Here is a 24,889-nt window from a genome sequence, read left to right as displayed (position 1 = left end):
CACCTTGGGTGGATGCAAATGGTGGGTGGCGCGTGGCTACACCGTTGGGGCCAGCCACGCTCTGTCTGCTGGTTGTCCGAGTTGACTGGGTGCATGGTTTTGGCACTGCACTCACACGCATAAGAACGAGCGTCCTGTCTCAGCATCGTTCGGATGGGGCTGGACCCTGGCCGCATGAACGGTAATGGCAAGTGCGTCCTGACTTCAACGTGCTGAACAAAGCGCGCGGTCTGGCGCAGCCTGGTGCGTGAAGGCTGATGGTGTTGCCGCATGTTGAACGCCCCGATTGGCATGCGACCCACTGGCACGGTCTGTGGTCATGCGGTGGGTTATCGGTTACACGTGAAACGGCCACGTCCGACTGTTGAATTCCCCACGCGACGCCCGAGCGAAGATGTCGCGGCAACTCTTCGTGGCCAAGCGCGTCGAGGCGAACGTGGTCGAAGTGGGCGAGGCCAACTACGTCGATTTCAGTTTTCAGCGCCGCGAAGCAGTCAAGGCCGACGAGGAACTGCTCGCGCACATTCACTTTCTTTGGGGTCTCACGGGAAAAGACTCCACCGGCCGATTGCACGAGGTAAACGTGGCGGTCCAAGCCACAGATGCCCACCAAACGTTGTCTTTGGGCTTACATAGGACGCATACCTCGACTTCTTTCAGCTCGTCGCGTATGTCGTCGTCACCAACAGCACCCTCGAGTCCGCCCGAGAACTCGCCAAAGTACGCGACCTGCCAACCACACACCCTTGTAAACATGTCCTTGTAGCGAGATTGGCCGTACGATGCCCGTGGCCGTGATGCGCTGAATCTGGCAGAGTTTACCGATGCCGTGTTTGAAATCTGCGATATCTTTTGCCCATACACCGACTCGCACGAGGTTTGCCTAGCTCGACGTCCTTTTTATCGATTTCTCCTCGGCGTGGTGTAGTATTGCGTCTTTCTCATGGACGTCCGGCGACACATCACGATTCCAGACTTGAACGACGCCTTCTTCCAAGCGACGGCCGCAGAGTTGCAGCCGTTGCTGAAGGAGGTTGTCCCGTTCCGTTGGCGCACCAACTCAGGTTTACCTTTTTTATACGTGCACGGAAGATGGAAGGTTGAGAGTCGCCGTGCCGTTGTAGAGCTGAAGAAGCTGCCGCCAAAGACAATAGACTTGTCGAGCAACGATGCCGACGCTCTCTTGCGCAACAATCGAAATGGCGACTGGATCACGGGTGTTACGATCTCGCAGGCCGAGTGGAAGACTCTTTCCTTCCGAGCAATCCTTTGCGCCATCCACACGCAATTGTTCAGTTCGTTCTCGCAGAAATTACACGCCACGACGAAGGGCCAACTCGAGTCGGAATACCGCCTGCACCAGGCTAAGCAACCGATGCCGAGAATGCTGCGAGAGCCATCGAAGACCAGCGTTCTCGCGGCGGTCGCCGCTGCAAAACCTGCCGCTAGCGCGTTGCATGTTCCGTTCATGACGGATCGCATCCGGCCCGAAGTTTGGGACCCCGAAGTGGCCAACCTATTGCAAAATATCGCCCCGCGGCCAGGCATTTGCGTCGTTGGACCGCCACGGTCTGGCAAGTCGCGACTCGCCATGGCCCTTGCCAAAGAGCTCGGCGTGATCTACTTTTCCATTCCCTTGGTGCTTGAGATTGCAGCCAAGACGTCACCCCCTGCGCCAGATGCTACAGACGTCACTCCTCGGGCAGCATTGTACGCTACAGTTCGCGAGGTCTTGTTGTCCGGTCGAACCGTGTCCCGCGAAGATGCCGTCGCTGCGCTGTTGTATCACATGGTCGACTCATTGGAAGGTACAGCGCCAGCCCGCGAAACAGGTGAAGCTCACGAAGCAGCTTAGGCACCCAAGGCTTTCTCGTGGACGATCTGTATCCGCATGACGCGTGGGGCAGCGACGCATTCCTAGGTGTACGTGGCGGCCATATTCCGAGCTCCCTTTGCATCGTCGACACCGGCGCTCGAGGGTGCTTACATGCTGTAATGTAGTTGCATTTCACGCATGTCGTGTGCTTGACGGGGTCGCAAGCCAACTGTGCCGAGCACGTCGCGTCCATCTCGCTGTGTCCCAAACGACGACTCCTGTACTCTGCCCGCGATCTCGCGCAGTTCACTGGCGTCATCGGGTTTGCCGATACATACGTGGAACCTGCAGCAGCTCCAGTCCCGCCCCCTGCAGTCGTCACACCGCCGACATCGGACGATGACGCCGAGAACGAGGATGCGGATGAAGAAGATGACGAAACCGCGAAAGCGAATACAGCATCTCCTGTCGATTCCCTCGCGCCAAGTCGGTTTCCCCGCCTATCCTTGGTGCGCCTTGTTTGGTTTTCATGCATCCACATGCGCTGACTGCGCTTGCAGGACCACTATGCCCCGTACTTGCTGCCCGTCAATCAAGATCGTGTGCTAAACATCGGCAACTTGTGGCTACAAACGTTCGAGACCGAATTTAGCGCGTACGAACGCAGCGTGGCCAAAACGTTGGCGACCGTGCCGGCCGACACCCAAGTCGTGCGCATAGCCTTTCACCAATCGCCCCTTGGAATCTTGCAGCAGGCCGTTGCGGCTCTTACGGGGGTATCGTTGTCTTCGATTTCTTTAACGGGTCGGGTGCTCTAACGGTGGTCGTGCCGCTAGAGTCGACCTCCGTTATCGCGACTGCCTCCGTCTTTGTCCGTCGTGCATGTCGAGTTGCCGCCGGAGGTTGCATCGGCCAGTCGAGGGGATCAAATCCGATGGCTCCTCTACGGGGACTGGGCGCCATTGATTCAAGACGGCGGCGTCCTCGCGCCAGTGCAGCACTTGGTACCGCCAGCGGAACCGCGGAAGCTCTCAGTCTTTCGTGGATTTTGCCCCGTGGACCCCAAACGTCAGGGGCTTCCTGCCTTTGCAGCGCTCTTTTCTGGTCGGGTAGGTTGAAGCTCCATGTGGCAGCTCATCGTCCCATGGTTCCCTCGTGCGCAGGTGTATTTGCTGTCATCTACCGAAGCCCTTCGAACGTTCCGAGTGAGTCCCCAGCCATTCCTCGAGCGCGTGATCTCGCCTCTGCACGAGCTGCGGCTCCCGCGGCTCCAAACGCACACCAAACGCCTCTGGGTCCTTGTGGCGACGACATTGCCCCCACCGTCGTTTTCACTGCCACGGGTCGTCGCCGCCGTCGCTTCCAGCATTGGCCATTCAAGCGCCAAGGATATAGTGTTTGAGCCAACCAAGATCTTGGCAGCGCCGGCCGATCCTGAAATTGCAAACAAACTGCGTACAGGGGAGAGTATTCCGCACGACGTGGTGACGAACGCGGTGCTGCAGCATCTAGTTGGGCAAGGGCAGGACCCATGGATAGTCCACGGGGTTTCCATCGCCACCGCGACTTGGACGTCGATGAAGGAGCTTGGGGCATTGCCAGATGCTGTCCTTGTGTTCGATCCACCACCGCCCGGACCGGACGACGCGCCCCTGTCAAATCAAGAAAAGGAACATCGCGCTTCAGTCCAAGCGCTTCTCGCCAGCATTGTAGCTGACAACGCGACAACCATCACAATTCCCGTGGACGCAACCACAACCGACGACGACATTGTTGTGGCGCTTCATCGACAGCTCAATCCGTGGTACTTCAATCGTTTAGATGCGGACGAAGATGGCGGCAGTTCCAGCACCACACCACCAATGTCGTCTTTGGAAGAAGCTCAGCGAGCACAATGGGGCGAGACTGGATCATTCTGCCCTGTGACGTTTGCGACAGCTCCGCTGTGGCGCCTTGTGCCGGGCAAGCCCACCGAATGGGTGAGCTACATGAAACAGCGCTCGTATGCCTTTGTCGGCCCTGCTGAGAAAGCTGCATTTGACCGGAATCCATGCAAATACATTCCCCAATCGGCGACCACAATGTTTCGCCCGATTGTGTTGTTGCTAGGGCCATCGTCGTCGGGCCGTCGAGCTGTGGTAAGCCCATCCAATTCGTCGTTTCAATAAATTCTCACGTCAAGTTCATGCCAGGCTCAAGCGTTGGAGGAGCGCATGCACGCCACAACATTTGACTTTCACCGCGTGCTTGAGGCGTATGACCGCCTCGTGACCATTGAAAAATTCAACGCAGGGACCGCGGACGACGAAGACATCGACGACGCGGTGAAGGTGCAGCTCTACGGAACAAGCTTGGCTGCCGAGTGGGCTGCCGTGGACAGAGCGGGGTCGGCACCGTACATTTTGCCGGGACTGGGATTCACCGAGTCGCGAGTACCGTCGCTAGATTTGCTTGCGCTGTGTGTGGCGCGCAAATGGCTGCCGTTTGTAGTCGTTCCCATGGATATCGATGCTGTGACGGCTGTCCAACGCAAGATGCAGTCGTGGGCATACGTATCACCCAAGGCGCCTTCCGACGACGACGGCGACGATGGAGCAAAGGAAAACGCCAAGGAAAAGGCAGTGCGTTTGGCTGCACAAGAAGCGGCCGCGAGAGAAGAAGAGACGATTCGAGTCACGGACATTGTCACGGCGGAACTTGAGGCGTACACGGCAGCCCTCGACTTTCTGAAAGAGCAAGGCGTACGCATTGCCGACCGCGTGGATGCCAACCGTGGGCACCAGCGTGTCGTAAAAGATGCCCTGGCAAGTCTTCTGAAGGCTGGGGTCGCCAAGAAGGCCAATATCTTTTGCCAGCTAGACGTCACTCCCCTCGATCGAGTGCGGACACTTGTGGCAGCTGGGTACTGGACAATCGGACACCACGGACCGCACTGCCCCGTCGTCGGGGAGTCCCATCGCTCCACGGACCCGCTCGAGTCCCAGGTGTGCGTCGCGTATCGCGGGCGAGTGTACGTGCCGAGCGATGTAAATGCGTTTGCGGCGGCGCCGTGGTCATTTGCAAGTCGAGCGACTCGTCCAAGTGTGCCGGGGGTGTCGATTGCGGTCGTCGGTGGCCCGCGCAGTGGCCAAACGACTGTCGCCAAGGGGTTGTGCACCAAGTTTGGAGCTGTCTTCGTCTCGCCCCACGATGCATTCCAGTGGGTACATGCGTGCCAACGAGGCACGTCGTTGTGGACACAGGTCCAGGAATTCAAAACATCCAGCGACACCACCGAATTCGACTTGACGTCGATCACACAAGCATTGCTGCTTCAAGTTCTCGTGGCTCGAATTCGATCGTTCGAGTGCCAGCTTCGTGGGTGGGTCCTCGATGGCTATCCGACCAGTGTAGCGCAGTGGGTCGAATGGGAAAAAATCGCCGACCCAGGCGTCTTGCCGGCGACCGTCGTGTGGCTGGAAGGGTCCCCATACGAGCTACTTCGCCATGACGGGCAGAAACGCGGAGCAACGTCGCTGGCTTTGCTCCAGCGCATCAAATCGTGGCACGCTGCGCGGGTTTCGTTGTTTGTTGCCATGACGAAAACGTACGGCGTTGGGTTTGTCAAGAGCATTTCCGTCGATGGAAAATCAGCGTGGAAGGTAGTCGCCGAGGCGCATCGCGCAATCGCTGACGTCGTTGATGCTACTGCCACTTATTGGCAGGCGCTAGCGTCCCACCGCCCTGCACCTACGTACAACATCCGTTTGTCCCAGTCCCAGGTGCAGCTGCACCCAACCATCTCCACATATTGCCCCGTCGGGCTCGCCGCCCACCGCGTGGTTCTGAGCCACACGTTGGATCGTGAGTTGGGTGTCGAATTCCAGTCCTTCCAGTTCTACCTTGGCTGCCCCAAGAGTGTTACCGAGTTTGTGGCGAACTCTGGGAAATATCTCGATGCCGCGGCGACGTCGGGGCCACCGTCGGCGCGCGATGTAGGCATCGGAACCTTGCTCTGCCATGGAATGAACATTGCTCTCGGGTTCCAAGGATACTGCCCCGTGACATACAAGCTCGGCCAGGGTCCAAGGGACTGGGGGTCCATTCGAAAGGGAAGTCGATACATTTTGGCGGCGTTCACCAGACCATCTTTTGCTTTGTCGACCACGCTGCCAAACAACGCTTTCTCCTCGAACCGTCAATGTATGCGTCGCTGGAACTGCCGACAAAGCTGCCGCCGCTGGTCGAGTCGTCCCCGTTGGACGTAACCATCCCTGGTCGGTTGGAGCAAGCGCTGACTCGTATAACGGAAGAGGCGATGGTCGCCTTGGGTTCTGAGCGCTTCAAGTTTCCGTTTGTGAGCAGCCAAGCGTCGGCCGTCATGTATGTTGCGCTATTCCTCAAATCCAAGAAGAAACCCTCCAACCAGCAGCAATACGACAAGCCGCTACAAGTCCAGGCGTTGCTGCAAAACTTTGTAGACGACTGTCGACTGGGTCAAGACATCAAAGAACTGACGGCGCCGGTGGGATCCGCGGTCAAGGGCGTGCGAACTATCCGGGATAAGGGAGACGGCAAGGACATCCAGGCCAAGAATGCCAGGTTCGACACGCTCTTGGCTGCACCACAAGCAGCCTTTCGATGGTATGCAGCCCGAGGGCTCGAGAAATAAGTGCACCAAAAGAATGCTGCGCCAGCGTGGCTGCACAAGGACGGAGCACCAGTTGCGTCAGGCAACCGCGTCGCCATGGTGGACGAGCATCCAAGGTTGAATAACGTTGATTGGTCATTAATATGTTTGGAGTAGCCAATGAACTCCGTCTATAGTCAAAATTCTCTCTTTTGCACCAATCAGTTTAAATTGACTGCACCAGTGCATCCATGTTCATAAAATTCACGATGCTCGTAACCGAGACAACCACCGATATCGCGACGGCGACGACGCCGATGCGTCTGCACTGGTTCACGCCAACCCTGCTCTTGGACCCGGCAAACTCCAACACAAAGCTGTGCTCAATTTTGGTCTTCACCGAAATCTACCAAGTGACGGGCCCTGTCGCCCGATTCTGTCGTCAGATAGCTGCGCACGGCTTCATCGTTGCGTCGTGCGAGTCGTACCACAACTTTTTGGAGCCAGGCACCGTTCTTGCGTACGATGGTCCAGGCACGGATTTGGGGAACCAGTTGAAGAAGGACAAGCGATTGTCATCGTTCGACGACGATGCGACAGCCGCCATCACAGCCCTCCTCGCCCATCCGAATGCCAATGGCCGTGTAGGTGTGACTGGTATGTGCCTCGGCGGACACTTGGCCTTCCGTGCTGCGATGGACCCTCGTGTTGGTGCTGCCGTGTGCTACTTTGGCACGGACATCCACTCGGAAACGCTGGGAGCCAAGCCGCGCGCTGTCGATGAAGTCGAATCGCTGGCCCGTTGCAGCGACATTCGCGGCGAGATTCTCATGATTTTCGGAACGAAGGATCCGCATGTGCCTCGCCAAGGACGCCGCTTGATCTACGACGCCCTTGCGCAAGCCAAAGTCGACTTTGCCTGGATGGAACTCAAGGCGGACCATGCCTTCATCCGAGACGAATCCAGCAAAGGTTCGTGCATACTCGTCGATTCATGTACTTTACATGTAATCCCATAGGACGATACGACCCCTCGATCGCAAAAATCTGCTTGGATGCGCTCGTCGAACTCTTCCATCGCAAGCTCACGTTGAACTTGACTGACTCGGCACCGTCAAATCCAAAGGACCTCATCTGTTAATGCAAACCTGTTTGTTGGGCCCCATTTTGCGTGTATGGATGTCGCCACGTCGCCATCCCTTGTGCCGAAGACTCTCGACATTCCTCTTCCATTTCGTTACCAACTGCGTTCGACACTCGATGCTGAGCTCTGAGCCAAGCAATTCGTTTGGCATGGCGGAGGCAGGTCGAATACGGCATGTGCAAACCTACAACTTTGGCATGTCTGCGCCACGACACTAGACTGCACGAGGGGCATGGGAGGCCGAGGACTGTCGTCGCCATGGTGGCGGTGGCCTTTGCATTGTGAAAGTGGTCTTTACAGTTAAGGGAATCGAGCCATTTTCTTCTCAGAAAATTCCAGGCGGCCGCGATGGAACGACGTGATTGGTCGAATTTTCCCAACTCGACAGGGAAGGTTCCGTAGCTTGGGTCGACGCCATGAATCTTCGCCGCTGCATCCTGCGTGCGTAGGGCCAGCATGTCGCGCTCTTTCACTTTCCAGCAACCCTCGCCATGTCATGCGCCGCCAGCCAGTTTGCCGCCAAGCGCTGCCGTCCTCGAAATTCGCCGCAACTCGCGTGTCATCCCAACATCCACATCTTCTACTGCCTCGCCATGCTTCGATGGTTGTCCAGCCCTCATGCACGACCATCCCCTATCGCGGCGAGAACGACGACGACGTGTACGACAGCACGATGACTTGTTCCAGCTTTGGCTGGGAGTATTGCCTCGGAGGGATGGAATCGTCCACAGCATGTGTCATAAATGAAAAATGCGACGATAAAGATTCCCTTCAGTTGTTTCGCCATGGGACAGGGATTCCAACTCCCACCACCCCATCACCGGTGCGAGCGAACTCATGGTGGTCTCCGCCGGAACTCCTGTTATGACACCTCGAGAGTCCATCTGGCTATGGCTGGCGCCTGTCATTGCCGCTGGATGTCTTGGCTGCCTTGTGGCGTACTGTTGTTGTCTGCGCCGTCCGGCTGAAGCACTGCCTTCGCCAAGACCTGTCGCCGCGGCAACGACTCCCCCCATTGCGCACACCGTGTACCGCGAGGATCACGTAGCCATCCACACCGACGACACTGGACGAGCATCTGTGGATGTCTACCGCATCATCGTTGACGAAGAGCAGATCCTTCCCGCACCTTCAGCGACCTCCAGCGCATTCATTGAATCTGTTCCGCCTTCGACGACTTTGCGTCGTTGACATGGCCAAAGCGTTGGGGTCCTGCTCTTAAAATAACCAACATCTTCCTTTGCATGCACACGCCACACGAAGGCCAAATATATCTAGAGTCGCGGCACCTTGTGACCAGAGAAAATCAAGTCACGATGTCGGCAAAAATCGCGCCGTTTGCCGCGCAAGGCGGTGCCACGAGGGCTCAAATCGCCAGTGCCAGCTTCAACCTTTTGGCCGTGGGCATCACTGTCGTGATCGGAGGGCAGTACTTTTCGTGGAACCTTGGGTTGGCGGCTGGAACACTGAGCTACGGCATTTCGTCCATCATGATGGGTCTGGCCTACGTATCAATCTCGTTGTGCATGGCGGAAGTGTCGAGCATGGTGCCGTTCGAAGGCGGCGCGTTTGGCCTGGCGCGGTGCACGTGGGGGTTCTACGCCGGGTTTGTCGTCGGTTGCTGTGAAGCTGTGCAGTACATTCTGTACGTCACATGCTCGTTCGTGGCGCTGGGGCGTATGGTGGCGCTCTTTGTGCCATTGATTCACTCGTATCCTTGGATCGCCTGGCTCGCCAGCTACGTCTTGGCCAGCGCCATGCTCATCGTGGGAGGCAACGTGTACTGGCGATGGAACCTCGCGCTGGCCTTGGTGTCGATCGCGATCTTACTCGTGTACGTCCTGGCGTCGTTGCCCCACGTCGATATGCATGCCCACGCCGGCGGCAATGACATGCTTGTCGTCGGGGGGTTTTTCCAATTCATGAAGGTGTTTCCCCTTGGAGCTTGGTACTTTGTCGGCGTCGAATCGTTGAATTGTTTGTGTGGAGAGGTTGCCGAGCCGCGCGTGACCATCCCACTCGGCCAAGTGTCCTGTGTCTTGACGTTGTTTGCCAGTGCCGTCTTGGTTTTTGTCGCCTCGATAGGGACGAACCCAGGCATGCCAGCCATTTCGACGGCGCTTTCGCCCATCACACTCGGCTTCAACAACGCATTCAACACGACCGACGACGTGTCCATGTGGTTTGTGCTTCCCGCTACGTTCGCGACCGGCCAAGGCTTTGTGCAATCCTACACCAAGGTCGTGTCGGCCATGGCGGGATCGCACTTGGTGCCGGAGGTCTTACATCGCAAGCACCCGACGCTCCACACACCGGTCAACGCGATCGTTGGTGTGTCCACCGTGAGCTTTGCGCTGTGTTTTGTCGACTTTTACGGCGGCCTGGACACGGTTCTGTTCAACACGTGCATCTTCCTTGGGTGCATTTCGTACCTGTCCCAGTGCGTCGGGTACATCTACTTGAAGAAGAATTTTCGCACGATGGAGCGCAAGTTTCGAAGCCCTGTTGGGAAAGCCGGCGCGATCTACGCCATCCTGATTTGGGCCATCACGATGCTGTCCATTGCGGGGTTCCAGGAAGACAGTCAAGTGAGCTTCGCCCTCGTCATTGGCGTCCTTGCCTCGTGCTCTTTGTACTACGCGGTGTACGCCAAGTCGCGTCAAAAGTTCTCCGAGGAAGAGCGCAAGTCTCTGTTTTTTGCCCATGTTGGTACGTTTTCAGATCAACTTGATGAGGTGTGTGTACGACGCGCGTGCTCGTTTGAATGTTAGCCAACCACAACAACTCGAAGCGGTCGCATCTCTCGAGCAAGCGATCGTCTGGGAAATTGAACACTGTCCTCAAGCGACTGGGGCTCAAGCGCCTTGCGACGGTCGCAGCAACCCCCCGGCCGTCGACTGTCGGAACGTCGACGACGTCGCCCCCCGCCGACTTGCAAGGCGGGGCGGCCAAAAAGAAGCGCAGTTCTGGAGCCTCCAAGGGGCCATCGGTTCACGAAGCGCCCCGAAGGATGCACACCAGTCAGCATTAGCCACTCCATCAAGATATCCATTGTGTATATGCATGCAAAAAATTTGGGCATGAATCGTGTATCCATGGATGCGAATGTGCTAGCCAAAAATGCTCCTCACGACTTTGCCCTATCCGACGATACGATTTATTGCGCTCCAAGAGACCCTCAGCTTTCTCAAAAGAGGATGGTCCAAGTGATCGGGTGTGGGTCCGCCCTCGCCACTCACGAAAATTTGAGTCGCATAGCGCGGGCCACCTTGCACGGATCCAAGTTCCTCGCAACATGGCACAGCATCGTTGTACGCATTAGGGGTCGAAGTCCACGCGGAGAGTTCCCAAAATGTTTCGTCCTTGCGTCGCTGTGGATGGCATGTTTACAGGACAATGGGGAGACCATGTTTGCAAGTCAACAAATCCATTTCAAGATGGACGCCCCGTTGAATTGCTAGTTTTAAAACACAGGGGAGGGGGGCGGCATGGGACTCGACGACATTGCTGGGCAACTTCACAGCAACACGACAAGATTCGACGCTGGGTACCACGGCGGCGCCGTCGCAAAATGCTGACCCGATGTTCGAACCTCCCCGTTCTGAGACAGTACCGCGCCTTATCTTCGTCGTCATGATGTCGAATGTCGTTGCAACGAGCTCAATTTGGTGGAGGAAACGCTTGGGGGTGGCGAAACTGCAGTCGGCAGTTGGAACGAAGTCACAGACGGGGCCAAGCAAGATGCAAGTCCAGCCGGTCGCTACCTCGGCCGCCACCCCTGTTGCCAAAGCAACGACGGCGCAAATTGTGAGTGCGAGCTTCAACCTTTGGGCGGTTGGGATCACCGTCGTGATCGGGGGCCAGTACTTTTCGTGGAATGTCGGGCTGTCGGCTGGCACTGTCAGCTACGGCATTGCGTCGATCATGATGACCTGTGCGTACATGTGCATGTGCCTGTGCATGGCCGAGGTGTCAAGCATGGTCGTGTTTGAAGGCGGCGCGTTCGGCCTTGCGCGATGCACGTGGGGGTTTTACGCCGGCTTTATCATTGGGTGCTGCGAAGGGGTTCAGTACATCTTGTACGTCACGTGCTCGTTCGTGGCGTTGGGGCGCATGGTGGCCGCGTTTTGGCCATTGATTGTTGACCACCCATATGTGTCTTGGTTCTTGAGCTACGTCCTGTCGAGCGCGATGCTCATTGTGGGCGGCAGAGTGTACTGGCGATGGAACATGATGCTGGCGTTGGTTTCGTTCCTCATCTTGGTCGTGTACGTGTGCGGGTCGTTGCCGTACGTGGACATTGCAGCCCACGGCGGTGGCAGCGCCTACTACTTTGTCGGCGGGTTTGCGCAGTTCATGGCCGTCTTTCCGCTGACTGCGTGGTACTACGTCGGCGTCGAGTCGCTCAACCGGCTGTGCGCCGAAGTGGTGGAGCCCCGCGTGACCGTTCCGATCGGGCAACTGGCGTGCATGTTGACCCTCGTGACGACTGCCGTCTTCGTCTTCTTTGTCACGATCAGCATAAATCCCGGCATGCCCGATGTTGCGACATCGCTGGCCCCCATGAACCATGGTTTCAACCGCATGTTCAATTGCACCGACGACGTCTCGATGTGGCTCGCGCTGCCCGCAACCTTTGCCACGGGCCAAGGATTTGTCCAAGCGTACACAAAGGTGATTTCGTGCATGTCTGGATCGCATTTGCTGCCCGCCATTCTCCACCGCAAACACGCGGGATTCCAAACCCCGACGTACGCAATCGTTGTCACGTCTGCCATCAGCTTTGGTCTGTGCTTCGTCGACTATTACTGCGCGCTCGACGCGGTACTGTTTAACACGTGCATCTTCCTCGGATGCATTTCGTACCTGTCGCAGTGCGTCGGGTACATCTACTTGAAGAAGAACTTTCGCACGATGGAGCGCAAATTCCGAAGCCCCGTTGGGAAAGCCGGCGCGATCTACGCGATTGCAATCTGGGTCGTGACCATGATTGCAATCTTGGGGTTCCAAGGCGATGCGCAGGCGAGCTTTCTCTTCGTGCTGGGCATCCTCGGCGTCGCCACAGTATACTACCACATCTACGCCAAACACAAGCAAACCTTTTCGGACGAAGAGCGCAAGGCGCTGTTCTTCGCTCACGTCGGTAAGTCGAGACTCCTCGTTTTTGCCCATGGCGTATACGCATGAGACGCTCCATGGTCATGACTAGCCAACCACAACAACTCGAAGCGCAGCCACCACTCGCGCGGAAAAGGTAAACCCCTCAGCACCCTCCTCAAGAAAATCGGCCTGAAAAACGTGTCGACGACGCCGCTGCGCCCTTCGACCAACGGAACGTCGACGACAGCCGTTACCGCTGATCCAAACGTGCGCCACTTGGGCGACGTCGGCGCAAAGAAGAAGCGCAGTTCGGGGGCGTCCAAGGGACCGTCCATGAAAGAATCGCAGTCGTCGCGGCGCTTGAAAACATAGTTGCCACGACATGATTCGCTCATCGAAACAAATTGCTTCATGTTTTCGTAGTCGTCGTCTTGTCGAGCACGCTCCACACGTCCGACGACGTAAAAATAGGAGCGGCGGAGTGACTCGCAAGAACGGAACATTCTACTCTTGCCATGTATTGAGTTTATCACAACGTGCCTGTCGTCATGTGTGGGAAGCAAGTGCGATGCTGTTGATATCCTCGCTACGTGAAAGGTCGTGTCAACAGCGCTGTACGAGCCAAAGATAGAGCATGCTCGAGCGGTTTCTGCCACAACACAAATAAGGTCTTAGCCGATGAAGATTGCCCCGCTCCAGGCACCGGCGGTCCTGTCTGCGGCATCCCCAGTGGTCGCCACAAGGTCCCAAGTCGTACTTGCCAGCTTCAACTTGTGGGCGGTCGGGATCACAGTTGTGATTGGGGGGCAGTACTTTTCGTGGAATGCAGGGTTGTCGGCCGGCACCGTCAGCTACGGCATTGCGTCGATTATGATGGGATTCGCCTACCTCTCGCTGTGCATGAGCATGGCGGAAGTGTCGAGCATGGTGCCGTTCGAAGGCGGCGCGTTTGGCCTCGCACGGTGCACGTGGGGGTTTTACGCCGGCTTTATCGTGGGGTGCTGCGAAGCGGTGCAGTATATTCTGTACGTCACATGCGCGTTCGTGGCGCTGGGGCGCATGGTGGCGCAGTTTTGGCCGCTCATTGCCGACCACCAGTACATCTCGTGGGGCATCAGCTACGTCCTGTCCAGCGGGATGCTCATCGTGGGCGGCAACGTGTACTGGCGATGGAACATGGCGCTGGCCCTCCTTTCGTTTTCCATCTTGATCGTGTACGTGTGCGGATCGTTACCGTACGTGGACATCGCGACCCACGGCGGCGGCACCGCCCTCCACTTTGTCGGTGGATTCAACCACTTTATGGCCGTGTTTCCTCTTACTGCATGGTACTACGTCGGCGTCGAGTCGCTCAATCGGCTGTGCGCTGAAGTCGTCGAGCCACGCAGGTCGATTCCCATGGGCCAAATGGCGTGCATGTACACGCTCTTCGCCACGTCGATCATGGTGTTCTTCGTCACGATCAGCGTTGACCCGGGCATGCCGTCCGTGGCGACGTCGCTCGCCATCATGAATCCTGTGTTCAACAAACTGTTCAACTGCACGGACGATATCTCGACATTGCTGGCACTTCCCGCCACCTTTGCCACTGGCCAAGGATTTGTCCAAGCATACATGAAGATCATTTCGTGCATGGCCGGGTCCAAGTTGATCCCTGTCGTGCTGCACGAGAAGCACCCCAAGTGGCACACTCCTGTGTACGCGATAGTGGTAGCGTCCTGCGTGAGCTTTGGCCTGTGCTTCGTCGACTTCTACGCGTCGCTCGATACGACCGTGTTCAACACATGCATCTTCCTCGGGTGTATATCGTACCTGTCCCAGTGCGTCGGGTACCTCTACCTGAAGAAGAACTTTCGATCGATGGAGCGCAAGTACAAAAGTCCATTCGGCCGCGCCGGCGCGATTTACGCCAGCGCTGTGTGGCTCTGGACGATGGTTTCCATTGCCAACTACCAAGGCGACGGCCACACGAGTGTCTTGATTGCCGTCGGTGTCCTCGGGGTGTGCACCGTCTACTACTACGCTGTCGCGAAAGAGAGGCAGACGATTTCAGAAGAAGAGCGCAAAGCCCTGTTCTTTGCCCACGTGTGTACGTCTAGCTTGATGCTTGATGGATTGTCGCCCACTTCATGGAGCACGGTGTAGCGAAGCACAATCTGTCCAAGCGACGGACTCGTACCCTCCGACAGAAAGCCAAGTCATGGATTCACTCGAAGGCAACCTTTGTATTCAAGCGCATGCCCCAAATCAAGTCGTCTTCGTCCAACACAAGCTGTGTGCACTCGCCGACCGCCAAAGTCAAGTCGCCCAACTTGAAGGATCTCAACAGGACCGCGTCGGTCAGGAACGCGACGCCCGCCAGTCCAATCAACCAAGTCGTCGGCAGTCCGTCCTTGTTCGCATTACAATGAGCTCTCCGTCGACTTCTCCCCGACCGTGGGCGAGGCCTCCCCCATTCCACACTCGATTGTATACACCTGATGAAAAAAGAGAAGTGAATGGCCACATCAGCGCCCGACGAAGGCGCGGTCAGACCTTCCCCCTTTGCGCACTCATTGTATACAACGATAACAAACATGCCCCGGCCTCTCGTTTTCTTGTACAGCTCCCATGTGGAACTGGATGACCATGGGCTACCTTGCAAACTTCGATATTCTACTACACCACATGCAGCAATGGGACCTGGAGTGGGAGAAGGTGCACATGCCAACCCGTACTGCCCCACATCCTCAACCCCGTTCTCAAAACATCGAGACAACAATTACAACATCGTATCGGCTATGCTTGTTTGTCAGCGCCGGGCGGCAAATCTGTAGCCCGCGGGGGGGCATGTGTCCCGACCGGTGGTGCCTTTGAACCGTGTGGATGGTCCTGGACTGCCGTTTGAGCGGTCTTTGCCGTCACCGATGACCGTCGCGTCGTGAGGATGTAAAACACTTTCATGATGCCATGTGGCGGTCGGCCATGTCTGCGCTTCGCTTCGTTGTGATTTGCTACATGCACCCTCAGTCACGCCGACTGTTCATTGCATTTCCCGCAACTGGGCGGGTCAGAGGACGTACCGACATGGACAAAGAAGAGAATCTTGCGTTCGTCGTCCGAGATCGTTTGGCGGCGTTTTGCATGCAAGTGATAGTACAACGTGAGGAGGAAAAGGATCGCTGCAAAGAAAATGTTGGCATTCCTCGAAGATGGCTGGAGCACCATGAGCGAAATGAAGCTGGCGACGAAGATCGCCATGGCAACAATTGCCCCAGCTACGCCAAACGGGCTGTGGAATTCCCGCTTCATCGTCGGATACCGCTTCTTCAGGAAAATGTACCCAATGCATTGTGACACGTACGCGAGTGTGCCAAAGCTCAGACTCAAGTTGTACATGGTCGTGGCAGCATTCGGGACAAAATGCACGACAAAGCTGAGCCCGAGGCTCAGGAGAATGGATACCACGAGTGTGCGGACGGGGGTTCCAAACGTTGGGTGGCGGCGGTGCAGTCCGTACGGAATCAACTTGGACTCGGCCATGGACGCAAGGATGTTTGCCATGGTTAGGAGAAAGCCGGGAATACATGCAAAGCAAGCGGGAATCGACAGCACCGTGGCATCGGGGACAGAGAGACCGAGGAAGTGCGTGTAGCCGCCGTTGAAGACCGCAATGGACGTGATGAGGTCAGATATGCCTGGCGGACAGCTGATCGCCGTGAGGAAGACGCATATGCCAGTGAGCACCATGGTCATGATGGCAGCGACTTGGCCACGGGGAATTGTATTCTTCGGGTCGACTACTTCGTTGCAGAGCGTGTTTATGCCTTCGATGCCAACGTAGAACCACGATGCGATCGGAAGCGTTGTGAACCAGTCGAGCACAGATGTCGCGGCCGTCGGCAACTCGGTCGAGTTGCGTGCGTAGAGCTTCAAGTTGGCGACGGAGGCAAACCCGAGGCAGGACACGAGCACTTGGAGCACGAGCACCATGGCCAGCACGAGGTTGAATTTCCAAAACGCTTTGCCGCCGACGAACAGCAGCGCCAACGAGAACCCGTGCGCCGCGACCCACACGTAGGGCTGGTACGGAGCAACGTCGGGCCACCGCACGACGACCATGTTGCCCAATGTCACGTTCATCGTGGCCACGTACATGGCATACTCCAGGACTTCGCAGCACCCGAGGACAAAACCGATTGAAAACCCCAACGTGCACCGCCCGAGGCCGTACACGCCGCCCGCGAACGGCAGCATGCTCGACATTTCAGCCATCGAACAGGCCAGGCACGTGTACGCGATGCCCATGATGACGACGGCGACCCCGTATTCGGCAGCGCCAATGACGAGCCCGGCGTTCCACGAAATGAACTGACCCCCGATCACGATGGTTGTTCCGATCGCCCATAGGTCCCACGAGCTATGGGCGTGCTGAATGCGATCCTTGAACGACGTCGCTTGGCGCTTGAGCAAATGCGGCGCCACGGACATGGCGTCGTCCCCTACTGTTGAATGCGAACAAGTGACTCGGAAAGTCGGACGCGAGCGAAACCGTGAAACGGGGACTCCTGGCCTTGTTGCAATTTTAGCCACAACGATTCAATCACATGCCATTGTGGATGACTCTGAAGAGATTAAGTGCCGATAAATTGTCTTCTGCGTCTGCGTGCAGAGGAGGCACGACTACCTTGTGCATACATTCATCGATGCGTGAGCGGTGCCTTCCATTCAAATCCATGTGCCGTGCTAGGTCGATGCAGTTGTAGAAATGAAGTATAAATAGTGCATCGGAGCTCTCAGAAGCCGAGCATGTCGGCATGGTTGAGTCGCCCCATGAGGTCGTCAGGTTGCGGGCGAGTCGCCGCGGCGGCCGTCGAGGAAACGTGAAGCGTACCGGGGGACCGTTGGACCCGACAGTGTGGTGCTGGTACTGCCGAAGTCACGGTCGGCGTTTTCTGGGCGGCTCGTACCTTCCGCGGCCGAAGCAGGTGTAAGCCCGTGTGTGGCGCAATGGCGACGCTTTGGGTCGTCCACTTCGGTCTGGCATGTTCCAAGTTGGCTAGGCAAGTCCAGTCAATTGCCTTTCGGACAAACGGTTGGGCACAATCGAGGAATGTTTAGTCGTACCAACATGCGCGAAGAGGAGAATCGATCGCTCGTCGTTCGAGAACGACTGCCGCTGCCGCGCGTACGCAAAGTAATAGACAGACCAGAATACGACGAGCGCGGTGGCAATGCTGACCGTGCTGTAGCTGACGGGTTGAAAGGCCACGATCGAAACAATGTTGACGACCCACACGCAGATTGCAAACACGGCGCCGGGGATACCGAGCGGGCTCCGGAACGATCGGGGAAGAGTGTTGTGCCGGTGCTTGAGGAAGATGTACCCCACACATTGCGACGTGTACGCGGCAAACATGAACAGCATGGTCACGTTGAACAGGACGGCGTCCATCTCGTCCACCAGGTTGCCTGCGACGCACAGTGCCAGACTCAAAGCAGACCCTACAAATGTGGCGTACGTGGGGGTGTTGAATACCGTCGACCGCGCGGCGAGGTGCACCGGAAGCAATTTGGATGCGGCCATGGCTGCAATCACATTCGTGAACGACATCATGAGTCCTTGGATCGTCGCGAACGCTGCAGGTATCGACATCGCCGTCGCCGAAGACAGCGTGATGTTAAGAGCCATCGCGTAGACATTGGCCATTGGAGCTAACTCGTGGGCCACCTGAGGCATTCCCGGTGGCACACTCACGGTGACGAGAAAAACGACCCAGGATGTCGCAAGCACCGTGAGAATGCACGTGACTTGACCCTTGGGAATGATCGCCTTTGGATTCGTGACGTCGTTGCTCAGCATATTCAGCGACTCGATCCCAGCATAAAGCCATGACGAACGCGGAAACGTCTCGAGGAATTTGGATATGCCTCCCACGACCTGGTACTCGCCACCGCCATGCCGCGCCAAATCCCCATATGGAAAGGACAGGCCACAAAAGGCTAAGATGCACGCGATGCCGATGACAGCGACACACTTGCTCCAATGCCAAAACACTTTGCCACCAATTGTGACTAGGATGGCCGCGATAACGTACGTGACGAGACACATTACGTGAAGTGACGTTTGCGCCATTGGGCTGTAGAAGCATGCCATGCGGCCGAGCTGCACCATCGCACACGACACGTACGCAATATACTCCATCGCTTCAAAGATACCAACAAGAAATCCAACGTAGAACCCAAGAGTGCACCGGGCCAAGCCGTACGCGCCGCCAGCAAAGGGCAGCATGCTCGTCATTTCCGCCATCGATAGCACCAGGCTAAGGTACGCCATCCCCATAAACAACACGGCGACACCATAGCTGACCGTGCCAGATGCCAACCCGGTGTTCCATGCATAGTACTGGCCGCCAATAACGATAGTGATCCCGACGGCCCACACGTCGAGGCTGTCGTGGGTGTGTTGGATGAGTTCTTGGATGGTGCTCCTGCGTCGAATTCGTGGCGCCGTCTGCTTCTTTGACGACTGGCCAAACCTGTCCCTGCCGCGCATTTTCACGAGGGATGAACACCACCACGTCCGTAACCGATACAACCGTTGCGTCGGTTACACGCGCCGTTTCCCCGTCATATTTTTGCATTCACACTGGTTGGGATTGTCGTCCAAAATGTGTCAACATTGTCTCCAATATGCATTGCGACTGCACGTGACTGAGCGTTGCTGAGATGTTTACAGGTAATCCTTGGTAGGATGACCGTGGGAATGCCCTTCAGACTACTCGACGTCGCATGCGTGCCACAGGAATATCAACACACAAGAGCTAACGCTACTATTTATTGGGAGTGCCGATATCAAGACTGCGAGGCTGTATAGCGTCAGGGTACGTTCCTTCTGTTTCAAGTTAAGTTTTTCGAATCGACTGATGGAGATCGAGCTCTGTTGGAGCTCGCACCATTCGTGGCGGAGGAGTTTCCCGGCTGCTGGCTCGGTCGGCAACTCGGCATTCTTGAGCTGGCGCTGCTTCTGGAGGCTGCGAAGCATCCTCATGGAGCTTGGACCCGTGCAGCTGCATCGTGGTCGCCGACTTGATCGTTGACAGATGCAATGTCGTGGGAACAAACATCAACTTTTTCAAGGACGGATTGAAGTTCATAACCATGCGCTCGGACGTCGACTGGCCGCGAAGCGCACGATGAGTCTGTGGGGCGGCGTTCAGGATCGCTGTGGAGCAGTCAGGACTAGGGTAGCTACATCATAAAGATCAACGCACCAACATGCACGGGAAAGAGCACACGCCGCTCGTCTTCGGAAAACGTCTGGCGGTACTTGGCAAAGCAGTGGTAGTACAACGTAAGCGCCGCCACGATAGCCAGCGCCACGATCAAGCTGTTTTCGTGGTCGTCTTGAAACCCAATGATGGATACCATGGTAAAGACCCACACGACCATCGACACGACTGCGCCGGGAATGCCAAACGGGCTGTGGAACCCACGACTTAAGCTTACGCACTGCTTCTTCAAGTAGATGTACCCAATGCACTGCGACGTGTACCCGATGCAAGCAAACAGCATGCACACGTTGAACAGTATCCCGTCTAGCCCAACGATGTAGTAGTCGACAAAGCATAGCCCAAAGCTGAGGGCGCTGCCTCCCGCAATAGCAAACACGGGGGCATCACAGTTGCGCCATGACCGCTGTAGGCCGTGCGGAAGCAGCTTGGAACACGCGAGCGCAGACACGATGTTTGCGTACGCCAAAATGAAGCCTTGGATCGTGGCAAACGTAGCCGGGACGGAAAAGAGCGCCGCGGACGAACTCGACACGCCAAACAATAGGACGAAGCCCACATTCATGGGCATGAGCTCGGTCGCGACGGCAGGCATCCCAGGGGGCAACCCGATGGTAACCACAAACACGGACGCGCCCGTCACAAGCAGCGTCAGCATGCACGCGATTTGGCCTCGTGGAATGGTCACCTTGGGGTTGTGCACTTCGTTGGACATGGTGTTGAGTGCTTCGATCCCGACAAAGAACCACGAGGCGAGGGGGTGGTATTTCATCAGCGACATGGCGCCGCCAATCACGAAATGGGCACCCCCGCCTGCATTTGCTGCAAGGTCGACTTTCCCCGCCGACCCAACGCAGTACACGAGGAGGACTCCAATCGATGTCAACGCCAGCACGGCGTTCCATCTCCAGAACAACTTGCCGCCGACGAGGAGGCCCCCGCACGCGACCGCATACACGACAAACCACACGCCAAACTGCCACTTGGCCAGGTCGGGCCACCGCGTCGTGAGCATCCGACCTAGCTGCACGACAGAGCATGTCACGTACATGATGTATTCGATTGCTTCGCAGCAGCCCATGAGGAACCCAACGTAGTACCCCAGTGTACACCGGGCGAGACCGTACGCGCCACCGGCAAACGGCAGCATGCTTGTCATTTCAGACATCGACAAGGTCAGACACAGATACGCGACGCCCATGAGCACAACCGAGATGCCATAGCTGAGCGTGCCAGCCGCCAGACCCGCGTTCCATGAAAAGTACTGCCCGCCAATGACGATCGTGATGCCGAGGGCCCAGACATCAAAGCTTGTGTGTCGGTGTACATGCGGGCCACGAAGGTTGCTCAGCTGCCGCAGCAACGTGCGGCGCAGTGGTGTCACCTTGGTGGCAGGCATGGCCCCCGACGCCACGTAGCACAAATACACGGCAAATTTCGGTCACGCGGTTCAAAACGCTGCTTAGCCGGAGCGTTGGAGCACAAGGCTGTCTCGGTTTCGCACGATGTATTAATAGTTCGTGAGTCCCTTCATAACGGGATGCCATCAAGACGATGCTTTCAAAGACAACGTGCGACAAGATTTAGATCCGTTCGTTACCATGGTTGACCGTCAACGTGTGAATGGAGTAGCGCGGATGCATCCCCCTCTGTTACTTGTCGCTATTCGTCCTCACATGCAAGTCGCTGGCAAGCTCGTGCAAGATGTACCCGCCGCTCGAGTCACCGTTGACTGTGACGGGTAGCTCGGCCTCGTCGAGGGCTACGCTCAGCGTAGGACTGTTCTTCCCTGAGGTCGTGTGGGCTTCTCCTGCAACGACAGGACCCAAAGCTTGACTTAGCTGAACCAAGAAGTCCGTGGAAGGCATGGATGGCAGCACGATCAACCAACGGGTGATTTCTTCCTTCAGAGCATGCGGGAATGCCACGGCTGTAGTACACGCACGGCGCACTTGATCAGGCAGTTCATCAACTTTACGCTTGCAGTCGAGTGCGAGCATAACAGCGTCTTGAGCGGACTGTGCACGAACGGATGGAGGCGGGACTTGCCAGACAACACCCGCACCGACGGGGACGACAGTCTCATGCAAAATGGGCTCGAGAATTTTATCAACGACGTTGAGGGACGGTGAACCGATGCGTGTTGTGACGGGTGGTCGAAGTGACAGCCCTGGGCGAGTCACAATCCCATATGCGTCAAGGTAGTCCTTGGAGCCACAGTGCAGCATGAACGCTCGCTCATCGAGGTATATTTCAGTGAATTCCACCACGACGGATTCGGTGCGGAGTTCGGTGGGCAATGGATCAGAGTGGGTGAGGTCGACCCAGTCAGGGTTCATGCCACGACGGCCGAGGTCCGCGCGAACAACGGGCTTGGGAATGCCGACCTGTAGCTTCTTCAATGCATCGTGCAGTGGCGGGTACTCTCCGACAGTAGAGATGGGCGGAGTCACTGGGTTTGACGTGGTAATGCGAAAGAAATACGTTGGAACACAAGGTGTGTCGCGATGTGTAGCCACACCACAACCGCGTAATGCAGAAAGCAAAGTTTCCGCGTCGGTGCGGCTTGGCGCTTCCCAGAACACGTGCAGCAGAAACGCTTCGTCCGGGTAATGGTCGAGGTGGCCTTTTGGCGCGTCGATCAGAGCCTTGAGGGATGTTGGCGGCGCATAGGGTGGTGAAGCCATTCGAGAGTCGGCAAGACTTAGTCGTTTGCGTTCCGAGTACCTCGATACATTCATTCATGCAGTTCAATTACATTCATTCCGAATCAGGTCGTTGATATACTAGTATGACTTCACCTTGTGCTTGTCTTATTGAAAATGACCGCGTGGGCAACCTGGCACCGGATCATGTCGTTCACACAAGATGCAGCTGCTTTGGCCATCGTGTCTAGCCACGCTTGCGACGGCGCGGACACCATGGTCGTGAGTATGGGACGGCTCAGTATGCGTTATACGAAGGTCTCGCCCAGCTGCAAGCGGAAGGCAATGAACTCAAGCTCAAACAAGGTTCTCTCTGTCAGTCAGTACACTTGAAACGACAGAATGCAACGCCCAGAATGCAACGCCCACCTTGACTTCGAGCTGAGGATGACCAAAATTATAGCCAATGAGAGCTGACGATAGAAATTTAATTGTTTCATGAGGTAATAAAATTATGAAACACTCGTAGATTCAAATATTGAGCTTTCACTAAAACGACAAAGTGTAACGAAGAGGTCATTAGAAGATAAGGGCGTTTCGATCTTTTCTTTGATTGATACAATGGTCACGTTGTTAGTAGACCTCTTGTTCAGTGACTGTGTGTTGAATGAGAACGTGCTTACTGTTGTTTATCGAGGTCAATGACTGAAACGAAGATAGATGATCATTTATTCCCATCTTTTCACTGTGACTCGGGTACTAGTAATGACAAAGTTGACATTTTAAATTGATCATTAACTTGACCTTTTTGTGCCATGTGTTTTGACTGATATCACTTTCAAAAGAAACTACGTCTTGGCTGGTGGCTCATCCACCAGCGGTTAGAGCGACGGCATCCAAGCGTTAGCGGAAGGGGCCCGTGGTTCGTTCCCGGGCAGTGGCAAGTCTTTTTCATATACTCCAAGAAATTATTACATGAATATCGCAACGCAGTTTCAAGTCATTATCACTAAGTCCAAAAATTATCAAGTGGAAAAAGTATCTTCGATTACAACTACTTCCTCTGTTTGGTATTACTGCCACCACATGGATTGAAAGTTACCGAAAAATTCATATATTGTCCAAATTTGATGCTGAATATCACAAGAGAAAGAGCATAAAAAACTAGAGCGAGCGTCAATCGGCAACCAATCACAGTAAGGACAAATTGATGGCCAAAATCGACGTCGCCTTAGCACCACCAGATGAAATAAAATAAATATAAAAAGAAATTAAACTTCGGAGTATGAGAACGCATTCAAATTTCCCGCCATGAGCACATCCCACCGCCAGAGCCGTGAACTGAGAGACGTCGAGAAGCGTGAAGTTGCCACTGCGCTACAAGACTGTCTATCCAAGGGCAAACTACCGCGCGGCACCATCAAGGCGGCGGACGAGCGCTTTCAACTCCACCGTAGCACAGTCCGCCAAATTTGGAGCCGCTATAAGGATGGGATAACAAAGAATCTCAAAGTCGGTCGCGTTGGTCCCAAGAAGCACTACACCAAGGAGGAAATCGTCGCACTGATTCGAGCCGTTCCACTAAACCAGCGCAACACTTTCAGAGAGCTCTCAAAAGCAACTGGCATGTCAACGTTCAAACTCAGCCGCGCTCTCAAGAATGGTGTCTTTCAACGTCGCTCATCTCGACTGAAACCGCTTCTCACCAACGCCAACAAGCACGAACGCCTAGCCTTCTGCGGTGCTCATATCGTCCTGACCCACGATGCCATCAACGCTTTCCGCGGTGTAGCCCAAGGCCGGCACACTACAAGAATCCGAATTTTCGGGCATGTGGGACGTGGTTCATCTGGACGAAAAGTGGTTCAATGCGGACAAAGATTGTCACAAGGAGTACCTCGTGGAAGGCGAATTTTCGGGCATGTGGGACGTGGTTCATCTGAACGAAAGTGGTTCAATGCGGACAAAGATTGTCGCAAGGAGTACCTCGTGGAATGCGAAGAGGTCCAACGTCGAGCGTGCAAGTCCAAGCGGTTTATCCCCAAGGTCATGTTCCTGTGTGCTGTTGTTGCTCGGCCGCAAATGGACGTCGGCTACGACGGAAAGATTGGTCTGTGACCCATTGTCCCTCAATCCCCTGCTCGCCGGAGTTCACGAAATCGACTCGCTAGTTCCATGGTTACCACTCTTGTCAATGTTGACGCTACGACGTACCGTGATTACGTCCTCTACAAAGTCGTACCTGCGATCAAGGCGAGCTTTCCCAGTGCCACAAAGCGTGTCGTGCTCCAACACGACAACGCG

The 24,889-nt window shown here is 56.0% G+C and overlaps 10 protein-coding genes across 10 annotated transcripts; 7 read left to right on the top strand and 3 right to left on the bottom strand.

Moving 5' to 3' along the window:
• Positions 1–352: 352 nt before the first annotated feature.
• H310_06345 (hypothetical protein) lies at positions 353–6,641 on the top strand. Its single transcript, XM_008871366.1, has 11 exons — positions 353–577; positions 637–720; positions 767–877; positions 929–1,064; positions 1,125–1,808; positions 1,856–1,923; positions 2,002–2,325; positions 2,377–2,592; positions 2,653–2,925; positions 2,980–3,954; positions 4,009–6,641. Exons 1-11 carry the CDS (start codon positions 395–397, stop codon positions 6,061–6,063), a joined length of 5,109 nt encoding a protein of 1,702 aa, XP_008869588.1. The 5' UTR covers positions 353–394; the 3' UTR covers positions 6,064–6,641.
• A 51-nt stretch (positions 6,642–6,692) lies between these two features.
• Positions 6,693–7,841, top strand: H310_06344 (hypothetical protein; the record flags this gene model as incomplete). Its single annotated transcript, XM_008871365.1, has 2 exons — positions 6,693–7,397; positions 7,445–7,841. Coding segments are annotated over 2 exons (827 nt in total), but the record flags the coding sequence as incomplete, so codon positions are not given.
• A 143-nt stretch (positions 7,842–7,984) lies between these two features.
• On the top strand, positions 7,985–10,701 carry H310_06343 (hypothetical protein). The gene is made up of 2 exons (XM_008871364.1): positions 7,985–10,278; positions 10,341–10,701. The coding sequence occupies exons 1-2, from the start codon at positions 8,814–8,816 to the stop codon at positions 10,598–10,600; spliced, it is 1,725 nt and encodes a 574-aa protein (XP_008869586.1). The 5' UTR covers positions 7,985–8,813; the 3' UTR covers positions 10,601–10,701.
• A 580-nt stretch (positions 10,702–11,281) lies between these two features.
• H310_06342 (hypothetical protein) lies at positions 11,282–13,091 on the top strand. The gene is made up of 2 exons (XM_008871363.1): positions 11,282–12,712; positions 12,779–13,091. Exons 1-2 carry the CDS (start codon positions 11,311–11,313, stop codon positions 13,039–13,041), a joined length of 1,665 nt encoding a protein of 554 aa, XP_008869585.1. The 5' UTR covers positions 11,282–11,310; the 3' UTR covers positions 13,042–13,091.
• Positions 13,092–13,333: 242 nt separating this feature from the next.
• Positions 13,334–15,127, top strand: H310_06341 (hypothetical protein). The gene is made up of 2 exons (XM_008871362.1): positions 13,334–14,758; positions 14,815–15,127. The coding sequence occupies exons 1-2, from the start codon at positions 13,348–13,350 to the stop codon at positions 15,078–15,080; spliced, it is 1,677 nt and encodes a 558-aa protein (XP_008869584.1). The 5' UTR covers positions 13,334–13,347; the 3' UTR covers positions 15,081–15,127.
• Positions 15,128–15,403: 276 nt separating this feature from the next.
• On the bottom strand, positions 15,404–17,192 carry H310_06340 (hypothetical protein). Its single transcript, XM_008871361.1, has 2 exons — positions 15,732–17,192; positions 15,404–15,662 (listed from the first exon to the last, which is right to left on the bottom strand). The coding sequence occupies exons 1-2, from the start codon at positions 17,137–17,139 to the stop codon at positions 15,448–15,450; spliced, it is 1,623 nt and encodes a 540-aa protein (XP_008869583.1). The 5' UTR covers positions 17,140–17,192; the 3' UTR covers positions 15,404–15,447.
• Positions 17,193–17,258: 66 nt separating this feature from the next.
• On the bottom strand, positions 17,259–19,221 carry H310_06339 (hypothetical protein). Its single transcript, XM_008871360.1, has 2 exons — positions 17,776–19,221; positions 17,259–17,707 (listed from the first exon to the last, which is right to left on the bottom strand). Exons 1-2 carry the CDS (start codon positions 19,202–19,204, stop codon positions 17,445–17,447), a joined length of 1,692 nt encoding a protein of 563 aa, XP_008869582.1. The 5' UTR covers positions 19,205–19,221; the 3' UTR covers positions 17,259–17,444.
• A 275-nt stretch (positions 19,222–19,496) lies between these two features.
• H310_06338 (hypothetical protein) lies at positions 19,497–21,443 on the bottom strand. The gene is made up of 2 exons (XM_008871359.1): positions 19,923–21,443; positions 19,497–19,873 (listed from the first exon to the last, which is right to left on the bottom strand). Exons 1-2 carry the CDS (start codon positions 21,337–21,339, stop codon positions 19,554–19,556), a joined length of 1,737 nt encoding a protein of 578 aa, XP_008869581.1. The 5' UTR covers positions 21,340–21,443; the 3' UTR covers positions 19,497–19,553.
• A 45-nt stretch (positions 21,444–21,488) lies between these two features.
• On the top strand, positions 21,489–22,658 carry H310_06337 (hypothetical protein). The gene has a single exon (XM_008871358.1). It carries the CDS (start codon positions 22,167–22,169, stop codon positions 22,551–22,553), a length of 387 nt encoding a protein of 128 aa, XP_008869580.1. The 5' UTR covers positions 21,489–22,166; the 3' UTR covers positions 22,554–22,658.
• Positions 22,659–23,896: 1,238 nt separating this feature from the next.
• Positions 23,897–24,703, top strand: H310_06336 (hypothetical protein; the record flags this gene model as incomplete). The annotated part of the gene is made up of 3 exons (XM_008871357.1): positions 23,897–24,337; positions 24,378–24,518; positions 24,566–24,703. 3 exons carry the CDS (start codon positions 23,897–23,899, stop codon positions 24,701–24,703), a joined length of 720 nt encoding a protein of 239 aa, XP_008869579.1.
• Between the last annotated feature and the right edge of the window lie 186 nt (positions 24,704–24,889).

This window comes from Aphanomyces invadans (genome assembly GCF_000520115.1).
Source record: "Aphanomyces invadans strain NJM9701 unplaced genomic scaffold supercont1.11, whole genome shotgun sequence".
NCBI lineage: Eukaryota > Oomycota > Saprolegniomycetes > Saprolegniales > Verrucalvaceae > Aphanomyces > Aphanomyces invadans.
The sequence above is the reverse complement of the archived record's forward strand: the minus strand, read 5'-3'. Positions and strand labels throughout refer to the sequence as shown.